The sequence below is a fragment of the Culicoides brevitarsis genome, chromosome 2 (assembly GCF_036172545.1).
Source record: "Culicoides brevitarsis isolate CSIRO-B50_1 chromosome 2, AGI_CSIRO_Cbre_v1, whole genome shotgun sequence".
NCBI lineage: Eukaryota > Metazoa > Arthropoda > Insecta > Diptera > Ceratopogonidae > Culicoides > Culicoides brevitarsis.
The window spans coordinates 27,224,117-27,251,636 of NC_087086.1; the positions used below are offsets into that span (position 1 = coordinate 27,224,117).

The 27,520-nt window shown below is 31.8% G+C and overlaps 5 protein-coding genes across 6 annotated transcripts; 3 read left to right on the forward strand and 2 right to left on the reverse strand.

Moving 5' to 3' along the window:
• Positions 1-365: 365 nt before the first annotated feature.
• LOC134831726 (LHFPL tetraspan subfamily member 3 protein) lies at positions 366-2,773 on the reverse strand. Its single transcript, XM_063845532.1, has 4 exons — positions 2,469-2,773; positions 1,802-1,935; positions 1,612-1,738; positions 366-850 (listed from the first exon to the last, which is right to left on the reverse strand). The coding sequence occupies exons 1-4, from the start codon at positions 2,608-2,610 to the stop codon at positions 402-404; spliced, it is 852 nt and encodes a 283-aa protein (XP_063701602.1). The 5' UTR covers positions 2,611-2,773; the 3' UTR covers positions 366-401.
• Positions 2,774-8,926: 6,153 nt separating this feature from the next.
• On the forward strand, positions 8,927-11,463 carry LOC134828859 (uncharacterized). The gene is made up of 3 exons (XM_063841846.1): positions 8,927-10,099; positions 10,151-10,620; positions 11,033-11,463. Exons 1-3 carry the CDS (start codon positions 8,927-8,929, stop codon positions 11,421-11,423), a joined length of 2,034 nt encoding a protein of 677 aa, XP_063697916.1. The 3' UTR covers positions 11,424-11,463.
• A 48-nt stretch (positions 11,464-11,511) lies between these two features.
• On the forward strand, positions 11,512-12,359 carry LOC134830778 (adenine phosphoribosyltransferase). The gene is made up of 2 exons (XM_063844356.1): positions 11,512-11,707; positions 11,776-12,359. Exons 1-2 carry the CDS (start codon positions 11,613-11,615, stop codon positions 12,236-12,238), a joined length of 558 nt encoding a protein of 185 aa, XP_063700426.1. The 5' UTR covers positions 11,512-11,612; the 3' UTR covers positions 12,239-12,359.
• Positions 12,360-17,504: 5,145 nt separating this feature from the next.
• Positions 17,505-18,332, forward strand: LOC134829704 (coiled-coil domain-containing protein 25). Its single transcript, XM_063842923.1, has 2 exons — positions 17,505-17,654; positions 17,708-18,332. The coding sequence occupies exons 1-2, from the start codon at positions 17,564-17,566 to the stop codon at positions 18,238-18,240; spliced, it is 624 nt and encodes a 207-aa protein (XP_063698993.1). The 5' UTR covers positions 17,505-17,563; the 3' UTR covers positions 18,241-18,332.
• On the reverse strand, positions 18,262-27,208 carry LOC134829702 (protein fem-1 homolog B). Of its 2 annotated transcripts, XM_063842922.1 has the most exons (8): positions 26,708-27,208; positions 24,182-24,286; positions 21,449-22,459; positions 21,292-21,387; positions 20,176-20,405; positions 19,314-19,416; positions 18,636-18,771; positions 18,262-18,557 (listed from the first exon to the last, which is right to left on the reverse strand). In XM_063842922.1, the coding sequence occupies exons 1-8, from the start codon at positions 26,993-26,995 to the stop codon at positions 18,400-18,402; spliced, it is 2,127 nt and encodes a 708-aa protein (XP_063698992.1). In that variant the 5' UTR covers positions 26,996-27,208; the 3' UTR covers positions 18,262-18,399. The 2 variants fall into 2 exon arrangements, with proteins under 2 accessions (XP_063698992.1, XP_063698991.1); XM_063842921.1 differs by having other exon boundaries at positions 18,262-18,771.
• Positions 27,209-27,520: the final 312 nt, after the last annotated feature.

Here is a 27,520-nt window from a genome sequence, read left to right on the forward strand (position 1 = left end):
TATTAAAAAATCAATTAAAACTATTCAATTATTAAAATGGCTAAAAATTGTTCTAAATCATTTCTAAATTCATATTTTTGAAGAATATAATAGTATGTATTTTTCTTACCTACAATCCTACATAGTAAGGTTAAGTTTAAAAGATTTTGGAAAAATTAAAAAAAAAGTAGCAACAAATTCTTAATTTTGAAGACTTCGTAATTTTGATTTTCTTTTTAAAAATTTTGATAAATATTAAACTTAATTTAATTTTACTCACTTTCAATTGAATTGCATTTTTTCTCATAAATTTAATTTTTCTATTTTTTTAGAATAATGTATCCTTTATTAAATCTCTATATCCTAAATAAATGCTAAATATCGCGACTATAAAATAAATTAAAAGCAGTTAAATCATTCCTCTACAACTGAAACTGATACATTGGATTGTGATGCTCGGGTCTGAATCGCGTGGCAGTTCTGCTGGAAAATTGCGACAAAGTATCGTCGCTCGCTGTCATATGATGCGGCGGTGCCACGAGCAACACTGGCTGCAAATTCAACGATTTCCGTGATCCACTGTGAGCCACGCTATGCGTCTCCGTCAAATACGCATTATTAACTTCACCTTTGTAAAGTGAACTTTGATAAGTCGGTTCTGGCTGCAAACGCACATGACGCGTTGCCAAAATGAAAGCAAGAGTTGCGAGAATAATTCCATCGACACACGCGATGATGGCCAGCAAATAAGCCCAACGAATGCCGCACAAGCCGAGCTCAAATCGGTTCGATTCTGGACCACAAACTTTGCGAAATTCGTCGGAATTCCAACCAAAGGGAAAGGCAACAGTAGCGATGATCATACAAAGAGCTGCAAAAATAATGAAAAAAATGTTAAAAATAAATCAAATTCATAACCTTTCCCAAAATTAGTGAGAAGAAAAACCAGTTACCGGTACATGTATGTTGCACATGAATCCAGTTTTGACGACGCGACACACTTAATGAATGACTTTTACCATCGTCTTTCACTTCTGTGGTACATCGTTGCACCGCAGCTCGTCGTCGTGACGAAAAAAAGTAAGAAATATCGACCATAAACAGATAAAAATATCACATTACTACAGAAATTTACTCTAAAAACAGTTTTTTAAAAGGCGTTCAGTTCATTAACGTCGCTTAAATTTGCATAAATAAACAAAACGAAATCATGAAAGGCGATTAAAGCGTGCCAAACGACGCTTAATTAATGAGTTATCAGAATAAATTAAGAAATCTACGACACGATAAGGTGATTTACGATCATAAATCACAATTTTCGAGCGATTCGAAGCCGCAAAAATGCACCGATGATAATTTTTCACCTTGAATCGCACGAAATTCGGTCATCGCATCCCGTCTAAACCATTCATGCGCAACAACGGATGCCTCTCTTTCATTGCAAAACCCACTCCGGCCTTTGCTAAAGTTATTTAATAGCACGACGACGACAATAAAAAAATGTTTTTAAAAAGTGAAGATATGCAAAAACAAACGAAACTACATTCGAAAATCACTGGCGCGTGACTTTTTATAGTTTAAACTCATGTTTTGCCCAGATCTTTGCACATAAGAAGCATGCTAGAGACTCACCCGACAATATTTGTATCCAACCGCAGATCATAAAAACCTTTGTAGATTTCATGAAAAACATGAAGATCAGGCAAAGAATTGTTAGGAATGACGCAATGACTGCTGCTCCCCCGAACATCGTGGCGAACTGTCAAAAGAATTTAAAAATTTTAAGATTTTATCAGTTTTTTATGCATTAGTTGGGTCTTACCTTAAACGAAAATGTTGGCAACTGAAATAAATCTTGCAGTTTTCCGCTGCAACTATCAGTCATTTCATCTTTTTGACAAATTTGCCATAAGCCTAAGCGACCACCTGTTTCTGTGTCTTCTTCTCCAACCCATTCTGTGAAAAAAAATTAGATTTTTAAGAAAAAATGTTAAAAAGTTGTCATTTAAAGCAATTATCTGATTATTTTTAAACCACGTGGTTAAATCAGTCACTTTACATTTTTAACCACGTGGTTTACTTAGTGATGTGACTTTTCAAACCACGTGGTTAATTTAGTAACTTAACTTTCTAACCACGTGATTCATTTCTTCACATGATTTTTAACCACGTGGTTAATTAAGCTTGTTGACTCTTTGATGGTCACGTGGTTAGATTTTAGTAATTTTTGAACTGCTTGGTTTATTTGATTCTTAAAACCACGTGGTTTCTTTAATTTTTTAAGCACATAACCTGACAAACCTTTAAAAAAAGTGACTTAAAGACATTTTCAAACCACGTGACCTGAGATATTTTCAACCTACATAATCTAAGGTATTTTTAAACCACGTGACTTGAGATAACTTCAAACCACGTGACCATCAATACCGAATTTTTCTTCGAAATGCGGTAAAAATCGATCAAATCAATCAATAAAAATGTAAATTTACCTGGCGTCACATACGCAACAATACTAATGATCGCATAACAAATACTAAAAATAGACCATAATACTGCAATTGCTTTGGAATTCCTTATGTAATTTGTTGCATACAGATGTGATGAGTCGACATACTCAATTTTGGTTCCCATGATACACTTTTTTCGCAACTTTTATTTGTTTTTTCTTCTTCTTTTTCTCTTGACTCAAGTAAATATTTTCAGTGCTCTTATAAGTCGTTACTTATCACACAAAAACCATGTAATAAATGCAAATATTTAATTGTTATAACAGTACATCGTCATAAAGTTGATCTTTGCTTCTCGCTCTCTCGGGGAACTTTATTACGTGTTATTTAATTAAATTTTATTAAATTTCTTAGACGAGAGAATTTTAACACTTGATTGGCATTGTTGTTGCTGTTTCAGTTGTTCAACCACTAATGACTTGATGCAGTGCAGTCGTTCAGCTTGCTGGTCCTATTGTTATGTAAAAAACAGAAAAAAAAATTGTTAAAAAAATGTAAGAATGTTTGGCCTTTTTCAGTGTCGTGTTTTGGTTTGAGTTCATGTCAGTTATGAATTTTTAAATTAAAACAAACAACTGTTAGATAGATATAAAAGTTTTGTGTTACTTGGCATTGTTCGGTGTCAAATTTGGTTTCCGCGTGACTTTTTAAGTGGATATAGAAAGGAATGAAATGAGATTTTTTGGTTTTGATCAAGAAATCGAAAACAATTGACTAGATTTTAAAATTGTCGAGGATCAAGATAAAATTATTACAAGCTTTTGGTGAAAGAAATAAGCTGGAAAACAAAAATTATGCAAAAAATGTCGCTAACATAAGTATTAATCACAAAAACTAGATGGACGTTTTAGTTTCAGAGTTCAACGCAGGCTTGTATAATCTAGATCAATGATCTAAGAATCAAATCATGGCGAATCATCAATTTGCTAGTTCAATCGCTGGTGAATTTTTGTTTTTTTCGTTTCTTCAAATGCATTTCAAATCACAAGAGATTTGATTTGCAAATCTAATCAATAATTTTTAACCCTTAGCTAATATTGATTTGATCTGATTAGATCAGATTGAATCAACAAAAAGTCCACAAAAAAATGAAGCCAAAAAATTTCTTAAAAATTTTGGATTTGATCTGATCTACTTTTGATTTAAATCAATTTTTAGATCATATCAAAACAAAAAAAGTGAAGGGTTGAAATTTTTTTGGTTAGATTTGCAAATCAGATCGATCTGATCTGATCTTATCTGATCTGTCGCCTCAAAAAAGATCAATCAATTTTTTGATTTTGATCTAGTTCAACGAACTAGAATTAAACAAATGGCTCTAGAACTGGACAAATCAGACGACTGCGTTAATGGCAGAATCCCACCGACTTTGAGGTAAGGACAAAAAATAATTTGGCTGGTCCAATCGCTGGTGTATTTTTGCTTTTTTTTTCGTATATTTAAATGTTTTATCTTGAGATGACTGGAATAGCAAAAATATTCCAAATGTTGGAGGGCAAATTAAGAAAAATTTTAGATTTAAAAGACTTAACGAAGCAAAAAAACAGCTCAACACAAGGATCGTTCAATGCCCTTAATAAGTGACTAGCTTCAATTTGCTCCAAGTTTCAAACAAAACAAAATTAAACCCTTCAAAACCGCAACTAGTAGCAACCTCGTTACCAACCATAACTTCTCATCATAAATAACCCTCCACACTATCATTAACTTACATTTCTCGCCTCATTACACGAAGCCATTAACTGCACTTTCTTCTTCCGATTCGTATTGGGTTCGTACCCAATATTTCATGTTCTCACATAATTCTCGCTGCTTGCGCGGAACTTTCTAAAAAGACCTTTTCAAAAGGTATCGCAAAGTTGTAACCTAAAACTGCATTTCAATGCAACACAAAAGACCACGCGGAAAAGTTGAAATCCAATATTGTTATTTTTATTTTCCTGCAAAAAAGTTAATGCAAAATGATAATAAACAAACGTATTATTACTTCTTTTCTGCCATTATTCACCGTTTTATTAACTAAAAAGGCGGTCAAACAGCTGCACCTTTTAATTTCTAAACAATCAAGTCAGCTTCAGCAGAGAGTGAAGTATTAGTTATTAATAGATCAGCTATCGTTTAGTTGCTGCATTTAACATGACTCCAACATGAATATTGACTATGTTTAGTCATGATCACGCTTTTGCTTTTATTTTTTTCTACTAAAACTTTTCGGATACATTTTTTCTTTGAATTAACGTTTGATAACATCGTTCGGTGAATTTCAGGGGAATTTATTAAAATTCTTATACATTAACAGCCATTTAACGTCGAGCTGGGTAATTACAAATCAACAATCATTGAATCACGTTTTATTTCGTCTTATTAGCTCACCAAGCTCGATGCATTAAAAAACGTTTAAAGCCCATTAAAGTGCACTTATCTAATATTTTGTAAGGCGAAAAATTGTTTGTTAATGTGCCATTTTATTAAATGATTGATAAATGGAATTATTGGTGAATGTTTATTTTTTCTACCTTTGAGCATTTTTTTTCTGCTTAAAGCTTGAAAGGAAGTAAAGCCGTCAAGTGATCCGTCATTCAACAACTAAAAATCTCACATACTTCAATGTCGTGGGGACGGAAATTGCAAAGGTTTCTCTTTCACTTTTGTTGTTATTTTTAGTTCAATTTCAATTAGAAATTTGCAGAATTCAATCAGTTTTCTCCTCAATGCATCTTCACATGATTGTCAATAAAAAGTGATGATCGCATCATTCACGCTTTACTTGAGAGATGTTTTTTTTCTCCACTACAACCCAGTTTTTAAGGCATTTATTCAGTTTTTTATGGATTTCAAGAGTTTTTGCGTCTTTCTTTGTCATTAAAAATCAATTTTTAACTAAATTTCGTTATTTTAGCTAAATATAAATTGACGTAAAAATAAAAGTTTGTCTTTGAAATCCGCTCAAATTTGGTCATTTATCAAAAAACAACTTTTTGCCACTTTTTTTCTTTACAAAATGAAACGTCTATCACACGTTGTATCAAAAAAGGTGAGCAAATACTATGATCACATCATCAACGTTGTTCACCTTTTTTAAAAGAAAAAAAAGTTTGGAATTTGTAATCTCTATTGTTGAATACATTTTTGGTTGAAGACGAGCTGAAGCAAAGCTGAAGTCATTTTAGCACGAATGAGTTTCGAAACTCCGCATGGTCAATTATATTGTCTTACGTTGCATCAAAATTTACGGTTCGCGTGATCAAATTGAGCAACATTAATGAATCTTTAAAGACATTTCACTTTAAAACTTCAATCTTCTTTGTTAAATTTACAAAAAACTTGAAGAATTGTGCTCAATATGGAATATAATCCGGTAAAACAATCATAATTCTCGCCCTCGTAATTCTTTTGTTTCGTAAAAAAATGTATTCATAACCGTGATTATGATGACCGATTCTTAACCCGTGTACTTTTTTATAAATATTTTTCTTTTTCTCCAATAACGGCACGTCGTAATAGTCTTATTCTGTGTTGAATTTAAAATAATGACGCAAACGCAGTTGTGTAGATTGTGAAGAGAATGGAGAGACACCATTACGTATTATTAGTTTTTGTCTTAATTTCACACCATTTCTGTATGTTTATAGGAAACAAAAGCTTTGGTTATACTAATAAGATAATCACGTATTGTAAATAAATAAAATTAAGATTTAAAAGTTGTTGTTGAAAGAAGATATTTTAGTTGAAATTCTTTTTAGAATTTTAATTCTTCTTATAGATTTTTATAAATTTTAAAGTCTTTAATTGATGTGATTGCCTTTTTCACTATTAAAACTTTTTTAGAGGTAAAATAAGACTTAAAAGGGCTTAGTTCTTAACCTCAAAAATCATTTAACTCTTTCAGAAGCCTCAAATAAATTTCAAGCTGTGTCGCGAGAAATTTAACTTTTGATAGAATGTATTAATAAAATGCATTCCTTTCAAGGTAACGTTGCATACAGAATGAGACAGGAACTGGTTGTAACACTTTTGAAAATCACTCATGTCATGTTGGACTTGCCTTTTTTCATCGTCCATAAGTAAATAAAAAATTTGCAATTCTTTCCTCTCTCTTTCGTTTCTTTCTTTTTTTTTCTTTGACCGAAAAAAATCGAACAATGATCAAGTATGTAACATATTTTTTTTGAGGATTATTTTTGAGTATTATTCACCTACATTTACAATTTTTTGTTCACTTTCTATACACGACGTCGATTATGTTTGTGATGACCGGAGAGTTTCTTGCTTATGCTGCTTTACGGTCGATCGATGTCTTGTAGTATTTTTTTTTGTATGAGGAAGTCACCGTTATGCCTTCACGTACACACAAGTTTTATTCTTTTCTGTTACTTTTCTTCCTGTACGTTGATGTACGTTCACACATTTAATAATATAATAAGACCTAAGCAATGAGCACTTTCACATAATATTCATTTATTCTTCTTCTTCTTTAGCTGCTGCGTTGCTTTTTATGCTTTTTGTAATTTGCAATTCTTGTTTTAATATTTTTCGTTTTATTTTTCTTTTCCTGCGATATTTTTAATCGGTTTATTCCTTTAGGCGACTTTTTAGCCTCAAGCGTTGTAAATTTTTAGAAAGGTCGCTTTGTTACATCCTGACTCGATGTGAGTCAGTTTTCCGTGAAATTCTTAAAAAATGTATGAGAGTTAGACACCGTAACGTCTTGATCGTGTAAGACTCGTAAAAAGACTGATGAATGAAATGAACGAATGTTCAAGTCGCTCTTTTTGTTTACATTTGTTTGTATGAACAGCTTGTTTGAATGGAGAGGTATTCTGTCTATGGAGATGCAGGTAAAAATTGTATGAAAACAGGTTTGGAAGACGTTACAAGTGTAAATAGATATGTAGATGCGTTTCAAGTAGATGTCTATCCGTAGGATTTTATGAGTTCTCGAAAATTTAACAATGCTCATTTTGAGACTTAAAGAACTAATCCTTTTTAGACAGTATCAACATTCTACGTTGCTACGAGGTTCATTCTTAAGCAATAGTTTCAGGGTCTTTTATAGATCATCAGGGAAATTGACCAAGGTCGATTAAAAATGCACACTCATGTATCACACGGCACAATTATCATCACAAAACGCATGAAACTGTTAGCTTCAATCTCAAACTATGTTAATTTTTCACAAAGTTGAATGGAAAAATGGATCGTAGTAGTAGAATTTTTATCTTATCCTTGTAAAACAGTAAACTGGTTGCCCGGCGTCCAAGATTTTTGTTTTTTTCGCGCAGCAAACGGACGTTGAGTGCGGAATTCTAAAATTATTAAAGTGGTAATAAAATAATTTATAATGAAAAATCACACTTACTTTAACAAAATTAATCGTTTTCGTTGCGTTTTTCAGAACTGTTTTTATAAAAGGCGATAGGAATTTTCCAGCTATGGCTAATCATGGCACAGTTTGTTTTAGTCGACTGATTGTTCGATTGCGCCTGTTGCACTAAAAAATATTTAAAATAGATAAATTTGTCTCAAAATGTTAACTTATTATACTTACCTTGCGTCAACACTCCATTTTGGCTACCCAACATTGTCGGGCAGCCATCCGAAGTGTTGGAGTGCATGGTATTTATGTCAAGGTCCTTTTTCGCATAATAGGAGAGAAATTTAAGGACCACATGACTTAATCCTGTTTAAATGTTTTAGAATTTTTTTTACAGAAAGTCCAATTTTTATGAGATACATCCCACTTTAGTTTTAAGCTAGTTTCGAGAACCTATAGCAATTCTCAGGACGATTTGCAGTAAGGATGAACGATGTACAGACGATTGTGTTTAGATCTCTGAACTCGGCATTGAAGATGTAATACACAGATTTGTTCTGAAGTCTTTCAAGTTGTTTTGGACGTGAGCTTCTTGTCGCTGCCCAAGCTGGCGCAAGATAGCTGAGGTGACTATGTATATAGGCATATTATACTGATAGTTTAGATTCAACAGTAAGTAGATTGGCGGTTTTTCTCAGGAGTGTCTAAAATTTTTTTTTCGAAAAAATTGCAAAACGTTAGAAAACTGTTAAAAAAAATTTAAAAGGCTTTTATTTAAGCCTCTGAGGGTCTAAAAAAAGGGCCATATTTCTCACTAGGTGTTTTCTTTAGCATATCAAAATAAAATGCGATCATATAACATTTGACGTACCGAGAAGGCTTTCTAAATGCAACTCATGCGAAGGTGCAAATTTCTCTCACTGAATTTTACTCTCTTGCAAATTTAAGCGCGATTTGCATCCAAGCTTAAATTGTCATTGTTACAGGTTGTTCCTAAAAAAAAATAAAATTACCACAAATTTCTGTTACAAATAAATTTTTACCTTTTTGATCTCGTATAAAAGCTGCTGTTTTCTGCTCAAACTCATTTTCTTCAGTGTTTCAAGTAGCTTTCAACTTCCAAGCCATGCGGATTAAGTTTTTCATTATTCAACTTGTAGCTTTCCTGCTATTGACTCAACTTCATCAAACCGAGTCCTTTGCAATACTTGCTACACTTCTCAGTGCCGTGAAATTCAGTGGAAATTGGTGCCTTACCGCGTTCACTGGTTTTCTCGGTTTCCACGGATCGGAAATGCTTTTTTCCCTTATGCGTGGCGATCGTGACAAATTCGCGGATTTACAAAAAGATATGCGAGAAGGTTTCGAGAAAATCAACAACGAAATTGCCACGTCGTCTGAAGTTATTGTAAATCGTTTAACAACACAAATTTACGCCAACGGTGAATTCAATAGGATTTTCCAACGCATCGAGGATTATTTGTTGCTTATTACGACCCAATTTAAGAACTTACAAAAGTTACTGGATCGCAAAGATGACTTCCAGAATGATACGTTGTACAAATCAGTTGACTATTTGACTTCTGGGCACGAAGGAACTGTTCAAAGCGCAATGTACAAATTGGATTCGATCATCAATGAACGTTCTATTTCATCCCAGCTGTCAAAAGGAGCAATTATGGCAATTATTAACTATCTCAATGCCCAGCATGAGGTCAAACATTGCGACTTCATCACTGCACCTTCTGAAGTTCTCTACGTTTTTCTTCACTACTTGACGATGATTCATCTCAAGGGAATGGTTACCATCCAAGAAGCCTACAACCTACTGGCTCATATCAGTAAAAAGGAGGTTCACCACTACTCAGCCGAATACCAACGGGTAGAACGTGACACAATTGATCATATCAACAATTTAATGAGTCACATGGACAAGCTGGGCGATTTATCGCCATATTCTTACGCTTGTATGCCAAAAAGCTATGTGGAAAACAAACATTATGTTAAATTTGAAAAATTCTTACCACTTTACATCGCATTTGAATATGGCATGGAACATTTTTACAAAACACGAACGCTTCAAGCGACCTCGTGGTGTTCGGAAACTTGCGATTTTTACGATATGGGCTATTTCGCTCCCAATCCAAAACAAAAACTTCGCATAAACACCGTCAATACTTGCTGGGGCATGATCCGAAATTGCAAAATCTCTGGACTGACAGATCCGGTGTGCATGCAACCCTCAAATTCCACAGTTTTATACAGGAAAGATCATTCTAAATGTACATTGAAGGCTGAAGTAAGTACAATTGAAATAATTTTTCACTTTTTACTTGATCTTTCATTTCAGACCCGTTCATCTTTATACAACTTTTATAAATGTGATTCTTGTCAATGTTCTTGTGATTCACATATTGGCGAAAATTACATCTACAAGAAGCCGATGATGGCCAAGGATAATAAAGTTGTCACTGGAGTGCGGTTTGAAAAGAAAAATAACGCAATTTTTGTCAATATTGAAACTTCAAGCGTGTTACCATTCGCCTTTGGAAACAATAACGACGCTGAATGGGAATCAGGACCAAATTTAGATGAAAATATATCAAGCAATCGTGACATATATTTCAAGATGCATCATTGGTGTCGTCATATTGCGTTAAGTGATGTCCGAGTTGCTCGTGATGAAGTTGTCGTTGGGGTTCAATTGGCTCCAGTCCCTGGTAAACGATGCGTTTTGGCTCTACGAGTATTTGGAAGGCAGATTAACATGTTAAGTGGCAAATTTACAAGCGATGGAATTCATATCTACGAACCAAAGATGTAAGAAATTAACTTTTGAACATATACGGAAAAAAATTAACGCGAAACGTGGTAAATTGATATTTTTGGCTTTTCTGAAGGAATAGTAAGTTTGTAGGCATATTTTTTTTAACTAAAAATGATAACCTGAAGACATCAAACAATTCTAGTGAAAAAGATTTCTTTCAAAAAAATTTAATTTTCGACCAAAAATTCAAAAATTGCTTGAAAATCACAAAAAAAGCCAAGTTTATATGAATTTTTTTGAAAAAAAATTTTTCACTAGAATTGTTTGTCGTATCAAGTAGATCATTTTTCGTCAAGAAACACATGCCCTAAAACCTCTTGTTGCTCCAAAAAAGCCAAAAATACCATTTTTCTACGTCTCGCGATTTTTTACTGAGAAATTTTTGCTAAAAACTTACATTTTTAGTGACAAATCCCCTGAAATAATCGACATGGAAAATTTAATTGGTGGCGTTGACGCAAAGGCACAACAAGTGACAACATCGCAAAATGGCTCAACATTGATTAAAATCTCACATTCCGCAATTGGAGACCATTTGGGTCAAAATACACTTCCTTACTTCGATTCGCAACCAGTCTTGTCAAGTCCTCGAATGATGCAAGCCGGTGTAGGTCTTTTTTATCGAACCACTGAAAAATATGGGGGATATTTGGCACCTCGAATGATGGCTTTCAATACTTGGGACTACTTGAAAGATATCGAAAAGAAGCCAGAAATAGTCAGAAATCAACTAGAAAACGATGCAAAAGATGTACAAAAACTCGCACAAAAATCATTGTTAGACTATAAGAATTAAAAAAGTCGAAAAATTGTAACGGTCAAATAAATTTGAAACATCGAACGATGAACATCTGGTTTTGAAATGTCACTTTTACAAAAAAAAATATTTATTTACTCACCGAGCACCGCACCAAATTTTACCATTTTAGATTTTTCGTAGTTTTTCACAAAATTTAGGTCCAGGAATCACCGCGAGTACAACGAAATGTCGTCCAAAACGGAGTTTGAGCAGTGTGTGCAAGTAATTAAAGACCACGTGGGTAAATTTCCGGACTTTCCGAAGAAAGGAATTGTGTTTCGGTGAGAATTCAATTTTTTTTTCTTCAAAATTTTTCACTAAAAAATTCATTGTCATCTCCCTTTCGCAGCGACATCTTTACCGCAATGACCCACGGTCCCGTTTGCCAAGCTCTAAAACGCGCCGTAATTCTTCACGTGCAAGAAACTTGTCCCGATATCGATGTAGTTGTAGGTTTAGATGCACGTGGCTTCCTTTTTAGTCTCCTAATAGCCTCGGAACTGGGAATCGGGTGCGTTCCAGTGCGAAAAAAGGGAAAACTCCCTGGCGAATGTTACAAGTTTGAATATGTCCTTGAATATGGAACAGATACGTTCGAAATGCAAAAAGACAGCATCAAGCCGGGACAAAAAGTTTTGCTGGTAGACGATTTGCTCGCGACGGGCGGCTCTCTCAATGCAGCGGCGAATTTGGTGCGACAAGCGCAAGGAAATGTCGTTGAAGCGTTGGTAATTATGGAATTGACAGAATTGAAAGGCAGGGAAAAGATTAAAGGAATTGAGGTTCATTCTCTGATCCAGTACGACGATTAACGGCGTTGCATTTAAAGAACATTCCGACAAAAAAATGACACAAAACACGAACAAATGCTCTCACTAAAATTCGAATATGAAAAGTTATGCAATAAAAGTTTATTTTGAAATTGTTACAAAATTGTGAGATTTTAATCTGTTACAGACTTTGACCTACGCATGAAGAATTTTTACATGTAAACAATCTTGTTTTGTCTTGTAAAGTTTGCGTTTTTGTGCGTTTTAGTCCAAAGTTGAAACTTATTTTGACAAATTTGGTGATAAAAGATTACTTACCTTTCATGAGGAAAATCAAGAATGTTTAATTTTTTATGTAAAAGTTTACAAATTTCAATTCAAAGAACGTTGAATTATATGTAAATTGTAATTAGTTATAGTTTTGATTAAATATAAAAAAATTAATTTTAATTTTTGGCCGTTTCAATTTTTTTTCAATGTTTTTGTCCCAAAAATTTTTAATTTTATAGAAAATTCTGTTTTTAGTCAAATTTTTTCAAACCAGTTTTTGACCATATGAAATTTATTTTTTTATTTTTCATGCATTTGCTCATTTTAAAATGAATGCAAACAGTAAAAAATTTGTCAAAAAATTAAAATAATAGTTTTTTTTTTGAAATATTTTTAGAGAAATTAATACAATTTTCCATATTTTTAAAAAAAAAGTTTTTAATTTGACTAGGCAATTTAGTTTTCTTAAACATTTGGAGCGGCCTTCAAAAATTTTTTCAATTTTTTTGCAAAAAAATGATTTTTTTTTTAAATTTGAAATAATTGACTTTTTACATATTCTTCGACTTAAGCTTATTAAGTCAAAATATTTGTTTATTTTTACTCTTGGAAAAAATTAAGCCTTAAATTTTTCATAGTAGAAAAATTTTTTTCGATTAATTTTCAAAAATTTTGTTAAAAATTGAAAAAAAAAATTATTTTTTTTAAATATGAAAATAGGCAACTTTTTTTTAATTTACCCCAACAAATTTGGAACGGCCTTAATATTAAATAGTTTTCTTTTTTAATTCAAAATTTTAAGTTATTTTTTTCTTTTTAGGATTTTTATCTTTATATTTTTGTCTTAAACGACATATTTTATGAAAAAAATTTAGCGATTAATTTAAAATTAATCGGTTTAAACCTTAAAAAGTTATCTTATTTTGAATTAAAATTTTTTTTTTCAAAAAATACAAAAAATTCATGAAAACTCCAAAATTCAATAAATATTTGACTTGAAAATTTAAGCTTAAGTCAAAAAAAATTTTTTTTATCCGATATTTAATATAAAGAACATAAGCTTACATTTAAATCAAAAATTTTATTTGGTCCTTCTCTTGATTAATTTCATTACGTAAAAGACATTTTTGTCTCTTTTGCAAACAAAAATTGATCAAAAGTTGTTCGAAATCGCCCAAAGTTATTTCAAAGTAAACCTTTAAAATATTATATAATTTTAACACTGAGCAAAATGATTTCCTTTGAAATTTCTTAAAAAAAACTCATATCAAAATGATGCCTTCTTCTATAATAATTTAACGAACTAAGGCGCCATCATGCATTTTTCAACTCGTTCAGCAACAATCAATTTTATTTCAATATTCAAATCTAAACATTTTTCTATATTTGATTGACTTTCGTCTTTCAATTCCTTAAATAATGTATAAATAAATACAATAGTTATAGTTAAAGCTCTTGTACAGTTTATATATCTAAATTGTTCTAAGTAGCTTTTAATGCTTTTTATTTTCTTTGATTCAACCGATTATTATCATATTTTACGGCTCTATCCTTTGGTCTCTCTTGTCAAGTAAAGTGAATGAATAAAAAAAAGAAAAAGGATACGGAAAAATATGGCACACGCGATATAAATATTTAATTAATTCATTTTTTCGTTGTCTACGTCCGTGCTTTTGGTCATTTTATTGCAGAGATATTCAAATTAAGGAAATTTTTTCGCGTTAGAAGGTCATTAACCTTTTGAAATTTTAATTAGAAAAAAAAATTTGCAAAGAGAAATTTAAAAAAAATAAAAAAAAATTTAAATGTCACTTCAAAAAATAGATCGTTAAGTCACGTGACCTATTTTTAGAATATTTTTCAAGGGAATCGGGTTGAATATCCCTGCAGTATGACCAAAGCACTTTTTTATGTATAAAAGCTCATGGTTTTGTTCCACGAAAAAAAATCTATCAAGACACTGTTGTTATTGTTAACAATAATAATCATAAATGAGCAAGTTTTTTAATCTAATCTAACTCTTTCCACTTGTTTTTCACCCTTTTTTTCCTTTTTTATACCACATTTTGATTAAAATTACTTGCATTACTGATATTATTATTACACACCGTCGTCGTCGTAGCGTTCGATTGATTCCGTTCGCCACTTATCTGATTACTTTCATGATTTTCCGTCGTACTTGACGAGACTTGAATGACTGCCGGACCCCCATTATTATTATTGTTCAAGTTATTTCTGGCATTCCTTTCGTATTCCGTTTGCATTATCTCGTCGTAGCTGGGCGTAAAAGGGGTCGTTGGTGCTACTTTCGGATATGACGTTGGCAATCGCATGACGTCATCATAGCTGGGCGGCAAATCTGTTGGACATGCAGTTGTAGCGGGAAATATTCCTCCTTCGTCCATGATAAAAGCCTGATTTGTGTGATGATTCGAGGAGGCACGACGTCCTGTTGTCGCTCAGTGAAGTCGTTGAAGCTGTTAAATTATTGTTACTGTCATGAGCTGGACGATGATGTTGCAAAGTGCATTCCGTGTTGCCGCACGATCGATAATTGCCAAAGTTCGAGGAGGTGACGGGGATGATGTCGTAATAATTTGAGCCGATTTGGATGACGTGACAGGGTTGAGTGGCAGCAGCGATGGCTGCTGATGCAGCTTCCTCGGCGAGACGCTTGGCACGCGCGCGCTTACATTTGAGAATGAGAATCAGGAAAATCCACCCGAGGATGAGCAAAAGGTAAAAAAGTCCAATTATTGTCATTTTTTGTGTTCTATTGCATAATTTGCACTCGTGGGAATCTAATTTTTTATTAATGATGATTACTTAGTTTTGTAGACACGAAAATCCCACTACTTCGAGTATGTGATAAATGTCCTTTAATAAGCACTTGTAACATCGAACGACGTCAATGTCTTCCTTTTCACTGTGGGCGAAAAACGGGTCAGATTGATCCCTTAAGGGTATTTTGTGATCCTTTAAGGGATCAATTTGTTCCGTTAATGGTTCAATCTGATCTTAGAGGATCAACCTGATCCCTTTTGGAGTTGGTCATCCACAGACCCAAAAAATTGAACTTTTCAAGAGATCGTTTTGATCCCTTAAGAGATCAATATGAACCCTTAAGAGGTCAACTTGATCCCTTCAAGAGGTCAAATTGATCTCTTAAGGTTCATATTGATCTCTTAACGGATCAAAAAGATCTCTAGTAGGGTTTCATTTTTTGGGTCTGAGGATGACAAATTCGGAAGGAGATCAGGTTGATCCCTTGAAGGATCAGATTAAACCCTTAACGGAAAAATTGAAACCCTTAACGGTTGACCCCTCAGGAATCAAATTGACCCTTTCATTTTTTCCCTTAAGGGATCAATTTGTTCCATTAAGGATGACAAATTTGGAAGAAGATCATTTGATCCCTTGAGAGGTCAATATGATCCTCTCAGGGTCAAATGATCTCTTGAAGGGATGAAATTTTGAAGGGATCATTGACCTAAGGGTTCATATTCATCTCTTGTTTGGGGTTCGGTAACCCTTCGGATCAGGTTGATCCCTTAAGGGATCAAAAAACTCCTTTAAGGGATCAATTTGACTCCTGATGGGTCAACCTGCTCCCTTAGGGGATCAATCTGACCCGTTTTTCGCCCATAAGGTTATACTACGTCTATCTCTTACTAACACATGTAACATTCCTTTTTAAAAAGCATTTTCTATCGATTTTTTTTTGTTCATGTTTATCACTTTTTTTATTTAATTTTTATCCTTGCATTGTTCTTATTGATTTTTAGTCCTTTTTATTCCGATTCTATTCGTTGACATATTTCTGCAACGCGATAATTTATTCAAACATGGACTATTCTGAACATTAATGACCAAGAAGTAAATCGTTTTTCCTATAAAAACCGCCTTCATAAACTTTTTTTTGTTTCGCCGTATTCTCAACGTATTCTAGAAAATGCAATTCACATCCGTAGTTGCTGCAGTCAAGTACTTATTAGTGGCAAACTGGACGTTATTTAAGTCCGACACGAAAAACATTCGTGTATGGTGAGTATTAGTATTTAAAGAACCGACGACGGACGAAGTATGTCCTTTCGGTGGAATTTCTCATACGCGACTGAATCACTTGAACGCGAACCCATATGTTCGAAGCGGGCAAACCATTAGAATATTCAGTGTTTATACCGGCATGAATGTTGTTGGGGAGCATACGTTGGCGGTGCACACGGAAAATTATTGGAAAGTTTTTTTTTGTTTGGTATTATTATTTACTTTGGTATTAGAGACACCTTTGTTACTAGACAACAGGACAACAGAAACGTCGTTGTCGATTAATGGTTTTTGGTTGCGGTGAAAAATCAATGGATTGTGGATTGTTGTCGTGTGAAGGGGGTGGAAGAGGGAGGTCTCTTTGATAAAAAAGGTAATTTCAGAAAAAAAAACTTGTTGAAAGAGAATTTTTAAAAAAATGTTTTGATTTTCTCTTTGATTAGGTTTGAATGTTCGAACTTTTCTCAGTTGTTTTAAAAGAAAGAGCCTTGTAGAGTAGGAATATAGTAGAAGGAAAGGAAGAATGTTGTTAGTAGTAGTTCGTAAGAAGGAAGAAAGTAATGAAGATAGCTAGGAAGCCAAATAGCAGTCAGTCGTCATCCGAGTGTCTTCAGAGTAAGTCGTGAAATAAATATTATGAAGTCCAAATCACGTGCTTTCATTTTATGAAGTTAAATATAAAACAAGCCTCCAAGAAAGAGTAACAAAAATGCCACAAAATGGCGGTTGAATGAACAAAATCGGACTTTCCTGAAAAATTTTATGCGAAATCTTCTTTGATCCCCAGCAGCGTAGCTAGCTGAAAATTTGTAAAAGGGCAAAGATAAAATTTTTGGGTTCCTTATTTTTTTTAGAATTCTACCGAAATTAATTTATAACGTCTATAAGATTCAATCTTTATCCAAATTTAACGTTCATTTAAATTCAAATCATCGCCGGTTCACTTTCCACTCATTCCCCCAACTGACTGCGTAGATTTTGTTTACATTTTGCCACATTAGCCGCACGATTTTCATCATTTAGTGAAATTCTAACTTAAAACCCTTAGAAATGTACTTTTTTACGAGTAACGTCGTAACACCGCCTATCACGCTCTTCATGGGCGAAGACAAATACGAGAATGAGGAGTTAATAAAATGGGGTAAAACTGATTTTTGCTTAAAAAATTCACTTTTTTAAGACTTTTTTTCTCAGGCTGGCCTGAAGACGTTTGGTTCCATGTCGATAAACTCTCCTCAGCTCACGTGTACCTCCGACTCAATCCCGGTCAAACTCTCGATGACGTTCCCACTGCCGTGATCGAAGATGCTTGTCAACTAGTCAAAGCCAACAGCATTCAAGGCAACAAAACCAACAACATCGACGTCGTTTACACAATGTGGGAGAATCTGAAGAAGACTCAAGGCATGGAAGTGGGGCAAGTGGCTTTTCATCGCGACAAAGAAGTGCGAAAGTTTCACGTGGAAAAGAGAATTAACGAGATTGTGAATCGCTTGAACAAGACAAAGCGAGAGGAAAAGCCAGATTTTAGGGGAATGCGGGAGGAAAGAGATCGAAAGGAGCGGGAAAATAAGAAACACTTGTTGCGACTGCAAAAAGAACGAGAAAAAGCCGAACAAAAACGGAAAGAAGAAGAAGCCGAAGCTCGTAGTTATAATTCCCTGATGAAAGAGGAAAATATGACAACGAACTACGACGATGGCAACGACTCGGACGACTTTATGTGAAAAATTAGCAAAAAATTTGTTGTTAATATAATTCTTTCAAATATATTTTACATTCAATATCACAAAAAAAATACAATTTTTATTGATGATTCGACGACGACGACAGGACGTAATCAAGACGTGTTAATTTAAAAAAAAATAATAAAATAAAATAGAGATTCACAATTTGGAAGCACTGTGTAACTGGACGAAAGATTCCAAGTCCCGCGGTATCGAGCCCAGATAGTTAATTTTGTGCTGGGCAATGCAGCGCGATGCCAAGCACTTCAACGTCGTTTCTTTTATTTCGAAGCCCCGTATTAAGCCCTCGACACTACCTAAAAATGTTAAACGCCAAAGCAAAAAATTATTTTCGTGTGCCACAATGGGTAAATATAAGTTATCGGGTGTCGTACTTAAGCCACAAATCCGCCCGGCAACGAGGCCATCTGCATTGACGGCGTCAAAGTGCATGCCGTGCTCGTAGAAAAGTTTGACAATTTCCTCGACATTCACCAGGAGTTCGGCTTCGGGGTAGCGAACGGTTTGGAGCTGGAAAAAACGAATTTTTATTTAAAAAAATTTTAAAAATTTGACAGCTGTCAAAATTTTTACTTAAAATTAATTTTCTATCAAATATTAAAATTAAATTGCTAAAAAAATATTTTATCTAAAATTTTGACAGCTGTCAGATTAAATTTATTCTTTTAGCAATTTGATTATTTGAGATTTTTTTTTAAATAGAAAAAAAATATATTTTGGAATTTTTGACAGCTGTCAAATTTTTCACTTAACATTAATTTTTTATCAAAAAAATTCAGATTGAATTGTTAAGAAAATAAATTTTATCTGAAATTTTGACAGCTGTCAAAAATTTTGAAATAATTTCATTTTTACGGAAATTTTGACCAAGAACGTCAAACCTTCATGAAATTTATTCAAATTTTTTGACAGCTGTCAAAATTTCAGATAGAATTTATTTTTTTAGCAATTTAATTTGATTTTTTTTTGATCTTTTTGAAATAGAAAATTAATTTAAAGTGCAATTTTTGACAGCTGTCAAGTTGACAAGTTGTCAAAAAATTTTAACTTACGGTTGAGACAAGCGTATGTAATGGAGTATTGCGTGACAGGTCAAAAACATCAACTTTTGCACCGCATTTCAACAACATTTTAACTGTTTCGACGCAAGGAAACCTAAAACGAAACAAAAATTCAAAAATTATTCATTTTCTATTCATTCACCGTAATTATTTGTTCAAGTTGTGAAATTAAATCAGCAGCTATGTACAAAGAAATTATCGCACCGGCAATCGATTTCATCAGTAATCAACAGAACACGAAAGAAAACAGTTGAAAAAATTATCTTTTCCGTAAAATTCGTTCAATTTCTGTTCAAATCGAAAGAAAAATGGAGGAAAATTGCATAAAAATTGTAAATAAACGAAATTTAAGACTTCAGAACGAATTAAAAGCTCAAGGCTTTGAAATAATTAACGTTACAAGCTCCAGTCCAATCGAGTGGCAAAGAAAATTTTCTCCATTTTACCCTCACGGTCAAATTCCCGTGCCCGGAATGCCAAATTCGACTTCTGCTTCGGTCGAGGGCATCTGGCAAGGCTTAAAAGTATTCGAAAATCAAGGAATGGACTTTAAAAAATTCGAAACCCGTAATTTAAAAGGCATTAAACGTGGTACAAGTAAAATACGTGGTCGAGTTCTTGGTCACCAACTTGGCACCGAGCTACTTGGCTACGTTGAAGCGCGAAAACGGATCTACATCCCCACCTACAATTACGTCCTTGACAATTTTTTGTACGAAGAACTCAATAAATTACGACAAATGTTGGAAAATGGACAAAAAATCGCCCTTCTGGACTTTGATGTCAATGAAGATGTTGAAGATACGAGGAAACCCTTGTCGCATGCGAGTTTGATTAAACGGAGATTGCTCACCTGCACACTTCGTTCGTGTGAAAGTCATCGACTGGCGTGACACCGTTTACCGCTAAATGCAAAAGAGTCTGTCCGTCTCTCAGTTTGATGTTCATTTTGGTTATTTTTATCATTAACTTATACAGACGCGTTAAGTCGGCGGAATTTATCATCACAGTTTGGGATTTAAGGCATTTCGTAATTATTGTGAGCAAGTACAAGGCTGTCGTGGTGTTTAATTCATTCTCTTCCTGCAAAAGAAAAATATGTGAATTAAAATATTTTTAGTAATAAATATGGACAAAAAAAAATTTGAATTAAAATTTTATGCTAATTTATTGAATTTAAAAAAAAATATTAAAAAATTTGAGAAAATTAAAAAAAAATGGCAAAAAGTTACGAATTTATTACAAAAAAAAATTAAATTTAAAAAAATATATATTTTTTGAGTAAATAACGGAAAAACTTTAAAATTCTAAAAAAAAAATCTAAAAATTCTTGTACTAAAATTAAGTACTAAATTTTGATTTTTAAAATCACCTGAAAAACATTTTTCATATAAAAAAATTTAAAAATTTATTTTTGTAAATCGAAATCTCGAGAATAAAATAATTTTTTTGCATCTTCGTAGATTTTTTTTAAATTATGAAAATATAATTTTTAAATTTTTTATCGTTTTTTGATAAATTGAAAGTTTTATAAAAAATTCTGCCATTTTTTATGAAAATTTTAAAAAGCAGATTTTGAAACATAAAAATAGCTAAAATTAAAAAATAATTATCTTTTGGCTAAAATTTTTCATTAAAATATTCTATAAAATTAAATTAATTTTTCAAAAAAAAAAAAAAATTAATTTATTTTCAAAATTTAGTCGAAAGGCCAAAAAATCAAATGACTTTTGACAAATTTAAAAAAAAATAATTTAAATTAAAATTTTTAAGCCCTAAACTGAGCAAAATAGATTTAATTCTTTTAAGAATAAAATAAAAATATGTAAAAAATATTTTTTTTTACTCAAAAATGTAAAATATTTGCTACGAAGTCAAATAAAATTTGATCTCAAAACACTAAAAATTTTATGAAAATTATTTAAAAATATTTTTTTTCGTCCCTGATCATAAAAATATCGATACTCACAAAAATAAAAACTATATCGTCCTTTCTGCTGGGCTTGTCAAGTCGAGCTTTGTTGGATTCAATCTCCAAAATACAACATTCGAGCACACTGACGATCTAAAAAATAAAATTTTAATCAAAAATTAATTTTTAAACTTAAAAAAAATCAAAAACTTACCGTGTCAAAGCGTAAAGTTTCACCTAATTGTATCATTTGTGAGAAAACCTGCGCAAACCTGAGAAGATCTCGTTGCACTGAGATTTGTATATTTTGTCGTAAACGTAAGGCGTGCATCCACAATGCTTCACATCGATCAAACCGTCCGTTATCCGCATAAACTGCTCCTCTAAAGATAATTGGATGCGCAACTTCCGGACAATTCTTTCCCAAAATCCTCTCTCGGACCGTCAATGATTCCATGTGCAACAAATTATGATTAAACTCGATCGCTTGCAAGTCTTGCACAGTCTGGGCCTCGATCCAGTTGTCATACGCCGGAATTGGCGGCAAAAATGGTTTCCTCACAATATAATCCTCATCCTCGAATCTCAGCTGCATGCCAGCCATCAAATACCGAAACGCCTTCGTGACACTGTAATTATCCTTGTCATTGGCGAAGGAGGCGCCCAACAGCTCCAACGCGTCAATTCGTTCCTCTTTCGTCAACAACTCGCTCCAACTGCAAAATAACTCCACAACTGATTCACGTGTCTTTTCCGCTGCCATTATAACGGGCGTCATCCCGTATTCGTTGACTTCCAACGTTGCCCCGTATTCCAACAAGATACGACAAATGTCGTAATGACCCATTTCCGAGGCGTAGTGCAGAGCTGTGGCCTGGCACATTGCTCGTTCGTTCACGGAAGCGCCATTTTTCAGCAAAAATTCGACGACGCTCGTGTGACCTTTGAAACTGGCGATCATGAGACACGTGTTGTTAAAGGCATTGGCGATATTGAGATTGGCACCGTGCGAAACGAGGTATTCGACGACATCTAAGCGACCTTCGAAGCAAGCAGCACGAAGGGGAGTTGAGTCGGTTTGGGTTTGGTGATTGACATTTGCGCCGTGCTGCACGAGAAGTTTGACAATGGCGAGGTGACCAGCACCTGAGGCAGCCCAAAGGGCTGAGACACCATGAACGATGTGACCGTCGAAGTTTACAGCGCATTCTGCTTCAATGTTGATCTAAAATAAAAAAGATTTTTTAGTTTTTCAGTATAAATTTGCTTTAAATGGAGAAGCAATAGTTTTGTCTGATTGATAAAATTCAAAAAAAAGTCAAAAAAAATTAGAAAATTCTTTTCAAAGGACTAAAATTCTTCAAATTTGATTTTTTTTCTATTTTTCACTATTTTTTCTAATTTTTGAAAATAAGAGTTTGATTACTTTTAAATAGACATAGCCTTTTTCACGGGAATTTCAAAATTCGGGAATCGGGACGGGATTTTTCAAAAAGTCGGGAATTCGGGTCGGGACTCGGGAAATGCATAATTACTAAAATTTTTTAAAGAATTTTTTATTTTTTCGATCATATTTTGAAATAATAGCAGTTTTGGATAGCAACAAATTCAAAAATTCTTATATTTTTTCTATTATCGTAATTTTTCAGCTTTTAAAAGTCTAAAAAGTTAAATAATTTTTGATGGTTATAAATATTTCTGATTACGATTGAAAAAAAAAAATAATAAGTTTTAAGAGGTAACCATTTTGAACTTTATTTACTGTTATTTGGGACATTATTTCTACATTTTTTTATGAAAATTGCAAATTTATTGTCCAAAATTATTTCGAAAATTCTCAAGAAGGACTTCTTAAATATAAAAAATCGAACGATTTACTTTTTCTCAAGATTTTCTGTTAAAGAAGAATAAATTTTTTTAACTTCCAAAACTGACAGTAAAGAACTATCAATGGTTTAAGAATTGGCTTCTTTTCAACGAATAACATCTTATAAATGTAAAAAAAAACACAAAAACTAAAATTTTAGAACTATTTTTTTGTAGAATTAATCCAGAAGAAAGCTTAAATCTCTTCTTTTTCATTTCTCGTTCCCGACTGAATTTTTTTCGGGAAATCGGGATCGGGAAAAAGCCATTTCCCGTCGGGATTTCTCGTCGAGAATTCCCGCACGGCTATGTCTACTTTTAAAGTTTGAAAATAATAACAATTATTTTCTAATTTTTTTTATAAAATAAATCTTCAAAAATGTTTAATAAAGAATTGATTAAATTTAATTTTGAATATTATTTTAAAAAAAATACTTCAAATTCATTGAAAAAAATTTTGAATTTTTTTTTATTTTTTAAATCGTATAATATTTTTAAAAAATTGAATTAATTAAAATTAAATTAAATTTTTGTTTCAAAAGAAAATAGTTGAATTTCTATTGAATAATTAAAATTAAATTATTTGAAAATTTTTGAAAATTGACATTTAATTTTTTTTTTAAATAAATAATTATTAAAATTAATTAATTAATTTATTATTATTATTTTTTTTAAAAAGTCTTAAATTTGTCAATAATTTTTTTTTTAAATTTCAATGGAAAAAATCTATTTTTTCACAAAATATAAAAATTCAGAAAAAAAATTTAAATCAAAAATTTTTAAAAATTAATTTTTTTTTTATTTATTTATTTATTTTTTTTTTTTTTTGTTAATTAATTTAATTCATTATTTATTTATTTTTGTTTTTTAATTAATTTTGAAAAAAATAATTTTAATTAATTTTTTTACTAAAATACATGAAAAATCAATTTTAAATCAAGATTTGTAAAAAACTCTCATTTTAAAATTTTTTTCTCCAACTATTAATTATTTTTTTTTTTTGCTTCTTTCTAATTTTTGAACAAAACTATTAGATTTTCATTTGGAAAAACCTAAAAAAAAACTCAAATAATGGACTTACCTTGTCGGGATAATTCTTCAACAGCATCCGAATGACTTTGTAACGACCATTTTTAGCGGCTATGACTAACGGCGTGAACGTTTGTCCGTCTTCTTCAACATATTTCTACACAAAACGTGAAAAATAAATGAAATTTTTCAATTATTATGTCGACAACGCATTAGTCATTCACGTAAAAATACGCTCATGACTCTCAAGTTAAACGAAAAAAAACTAAAAAACATATGTTTCACTTTCATCAAGCGATTCATGGAAAAAGGTCAACTCAACACAAAAGAAATGTGCAAGAAATGTAAACAAAATGCAGATTTTCTTTGTTACAAAAAAAAAACACGAAATACAAAGAAAAATCACTTTTTCCGCGTAAAATCACGAAAAATACGTCGTACAATTTTTTTTCTCGTCTCAAAAATTTTTGTTTTGAATTTTCACAACAATGTCGTCGCAGCCGCCGCTTCTTACAAGTGATAACCGGAACGTACAACAAAATTTTAATCATTCAAGGTCCACTCCTCCGGTCTTGCATTGCATTCATTCGGACGATGTTCAAATCGCAGTCAGTCGCAAAAATAATGATCGAAACGGCATTTATTGATGCGCTCTACAAAAATAAACAGTCCATCGTGCAACGAAAATAGATCTCAGTCTTTGTGTCGTCGCCGATTCTTTCTTCTTCTTTCGAACAAAAAAAAAGTGACGAAATTTTTTTTTGTTTCTTTATCATTCCACGAACCAAAAATCTTAACAATAAAAATTATGTTCTCGATTTTTTTTTCTTTTTTGGCAATCATCACGCGACTCGAAGCGTTTTCGACGTCACCGATGTTGTTTTTGCAGTTCAATGGCTTTTTGTTTATTTATGGAGAAATATTTTCCGCATATGTTTGTTTTTTATTTCACTTTGTGTCCATTGACTTTGGCATGTCGGTCGCCTTTGATTGGAAAATTAACAAAGAAATTTTCTCATTTTTCAAGTGAATGTCGATAAATCTCTGAGTCTGAGCCAAATTCCTGCCAAATACGACTTAAAATTGAAAAAAATAATTCAAAAAGCGCCTTTAACCTAGTTTTTCATTTTTTTCAAGCAAAAAAATAAAATTATATCAAAATTATTATTATTATTTTAAATTAAAATATCTCGAGAATTGTAAATATTCGACGTTTTTTGTCATCATTTGTCGTGTCCGCCCTGTTTTTATTTTGAATATTTTTAATAAAGCCAGCAATTAAATGAACATGGATAATTTTTGGGTAGTACCCAAAATATACGACGAACGACACGATTGATTTGAAACAAAACACGTGGAAGTGATGTTTGAGCGAGAAAAGTTTTTCCGTATAACGTAGAATAATTTTTAGAATTGTTTTTTTTCCGAATTTTACGCTCACGCTCGTTACTTTGTATTAGAAAATGGGAAAAAATGCGTAAAAAATTGAATGAATTAGCGTTTGTTTAATGGGAAATTTCTCCATTTTTTAACACAAAAAAATAATTTTTTATTCAAATTTTTGAACTTTTATCATAAAAAAAAAATTTTTATGGGAAATTTTTTAAAAATTTAAATTAAAAAATTGATTTTTTTACGGAAATTTTTAATTTTTATAATGAGAAAAATATTTTTGATAACGAAAAAAATATTTGTTTTCGGAAATTTTAAATTTTTTATCAAAAAAAATTATTTTTACTGAAGATTTTTAACTTTTTTAATATAAAAAATATTTAATAAAAAAAATAATTAATTAAAAATTTAATATAATGCGAAATTTTGTGTTTTTATTTAAAAAAAAATATTTTTTAATAAAATTTTTGAATTTTTTAATAAACAAAATATTTTTTCTAAAGATTTTTAATTTTTTTCAATAAAAAAAAATATTTTTATGGAAATTTTTCAATAATTTCAATAAAAAAATTAATTTTTAAATGATTTTTTAATTAAAAAAATAATTTTAATGAAAAACATTTTAAATTTTAAAATAAAAAAATATTTTTTTTAGAAAGTTTTTATAGTAAAAAAATTATTTTCATGGAGTATTTTAATTTTTTATGGCTAACTTTTAATTTTTTAAATAAAAAGAATTATTTTTGATAAAATTTTTTTAATTTTTCTAATAACAAAACAAATTTTAATGGGAAATTTTAATATTTTTTTAATTACTGGGCGTCTCCACGTCGATTTTTAGTAATTTTTCGTTAAAAATGATTAATTTTTCCAGGAAATCATCCAGAAAACCAGATGAAACGAGCAGTAATTGTAACAGTTTTGAGTCAAAATTCCCGTGTATATGCCCTGCATGACGATCTATTTTTATTTATAAACACATAATTCACATCATGAGTCCAACAACACACACTCACTCCCATATAGAGACCGCGCGCGCGGCACAAACAACAAAAAAAAACACGAAGACGAATAAAAAATATTTTTTTTTAAATCACGACACATACAAACGCGAGACAAATCAAGGGCTCTGACATTGAATTTTTATTTTTTTCCTCTTATGTTGCCTTTCTCTCCGTTTTCTCACCTGATTCAGTAGCTTGTACACGACAAAGGGATCCAAATCTTTCAAGATTATCAGAAGCGTAAGCGAAAATCCATCTTTTGCTGCGTAGTAAATTCGATCGCGCAGCGATTCTTTCACGTAAAAACGCTCGGGATTGATGTCTTTTAGCTCGGTGGTGTCCATTGGCGACGAGGAGGATCCTTCGTCGTCGTTATTTCCGTTTCCTCCATCTTCGGAGCCGTTATTTGTGGGATTTATTTGGTTATTGTTGCTATTTATTACCGTATCATGCATCGTTTTTTCGTACATAACTTTTTTTTTCAGAGAATTTTTGGATGATTTTTTGTGATTTGATGAGATTTCATCAGAAAATAAAATTTTTTAGAATTTTTTCCGTTACTAGATCAGGTCTGAGAATTTTACGAGTAATTTTTTCACGAATTGACGAGAATATTTTTTTGCGTGATAACCGATTAAAACGCGACCGTCCTTAATTAATTTAAGCTGCGGACTGATTTTCGACTCTCTTGTTTATTTTTATTTAATTTGTCAGCTGATCAGGCGGAAGATTTTGTATTTGGTCACAAAAAAATATATTTTTTACATTTTTCTTTAAAAATAATGAAGAAAAATTAAATTTTAATTAAAAAAAATTAATTAAATTTTAATTATTATTAATTTAATTAAAAATTTTAATCATAAAACATTAAAAAATTAATCAAAAATCGTAAAAAAATAAAATTTTTAATAAATACCACATTTAAGTACTCCTCAAATCCCAATGTTCATTCGATCGGATGCCAAGTTTCTTGTTTGGGATTTGAATTTTTATTA

Excerpts from the sequence above, each read along its gene's own strand:
- LOC134828859 (XM_063841846.1), top strand. The coding sequence starts at position 8,927 with ATGCGGATTAAGTTTTTCATTATTCAACTTGTAGCTTTCCTGCTATTG. Across the intron at positions 10,100-10,150 it reads AATGTACATTGAAGGCTGAA|ACCCGTTCATCTTTATACAA; the intron begins GTAAGTACAATT and ends CTTTCATTTCAG. Across the intron at positions 10,621-11,032 it reads CATATCTACGAACCAAAGAT|TGACAAATCCCCTGAAATAA; the intron begins GTAAGAAATTAA and ends TTACATTTTTAG.
- LOC134829704 (XM_063842923.1), top strand. The coding sequence starts at position 17,564 with ATGTACTTTTTTACGAGTAACGTCGTAACACCGCCTATCACGCTCTTC. Across the intron at positions 17,655-17,707 it reads TGAGGAGTTAATAAAATGGG|GCTGGCCTGAAGACGTTTGG; the intron begins GTAAAACTGATT and ends TTTTTTTCTCAG.
- LOC134829702 (XM_063842921.1), bottom strand. The coding sequence starts at position 26,995 with ATGTACGAAAAAACGATGCATGATACGGTAATAAATAGCAACAATAAC. Across the intron at positions 22,460-24,181 it reads TGAAGAATTATCCCGACAAG|ATCAACATTGAAGCAGAATG; the intron begins GTAAGTCCATTA and ends TTTTTATTTTAG. Across the intron at positions 18,772-19,313 it reads TACATACGCTTGTCTCAACC|CTCCAAACCGTTCGCTACCC; the intron begins GTAAGTTAAAAT and ends CGTTTTTTCCAG.
- LOC134831726 (XM_063845532.1), bottom strand. The coding sequence starts at position 2,610 with ATGGGAACCAAAATTGAGTATGTCGACTCATCACATCTGTATGCAACA. Across the intron at positions 1,936-2,468 it reads TGTTGCGTATGTGACGCCAG|AATGGGTTGGAGAAGAAGAC; the intron begins GTAAATTTACAT and ends TTTTTTTCACAG. Across the intron at positions 1,739-1,801 it reads TGCCAACATTTTCGTTTAAG|TTCGCCACGATGTTCGGGGG; the intron begins GTAAGACCCAAC and ends TTCTTTTGACAG.
- LOC134830778 (XM_063844356.1), top strand. The coding sequence starts at position 11,613 with ATGTCGTCCAAAACGGAGTTTGAGCAGTGTGTGCAAGTAATTAAAGAC. Across the intron at positions 11,708-11,775 it reads AAGAAAGGAATTGTGTTTCG|CGACATCTTTACCGCAATGA; the intron begins GTGAGAATTCAA and ends TCCCTTTCGCAG.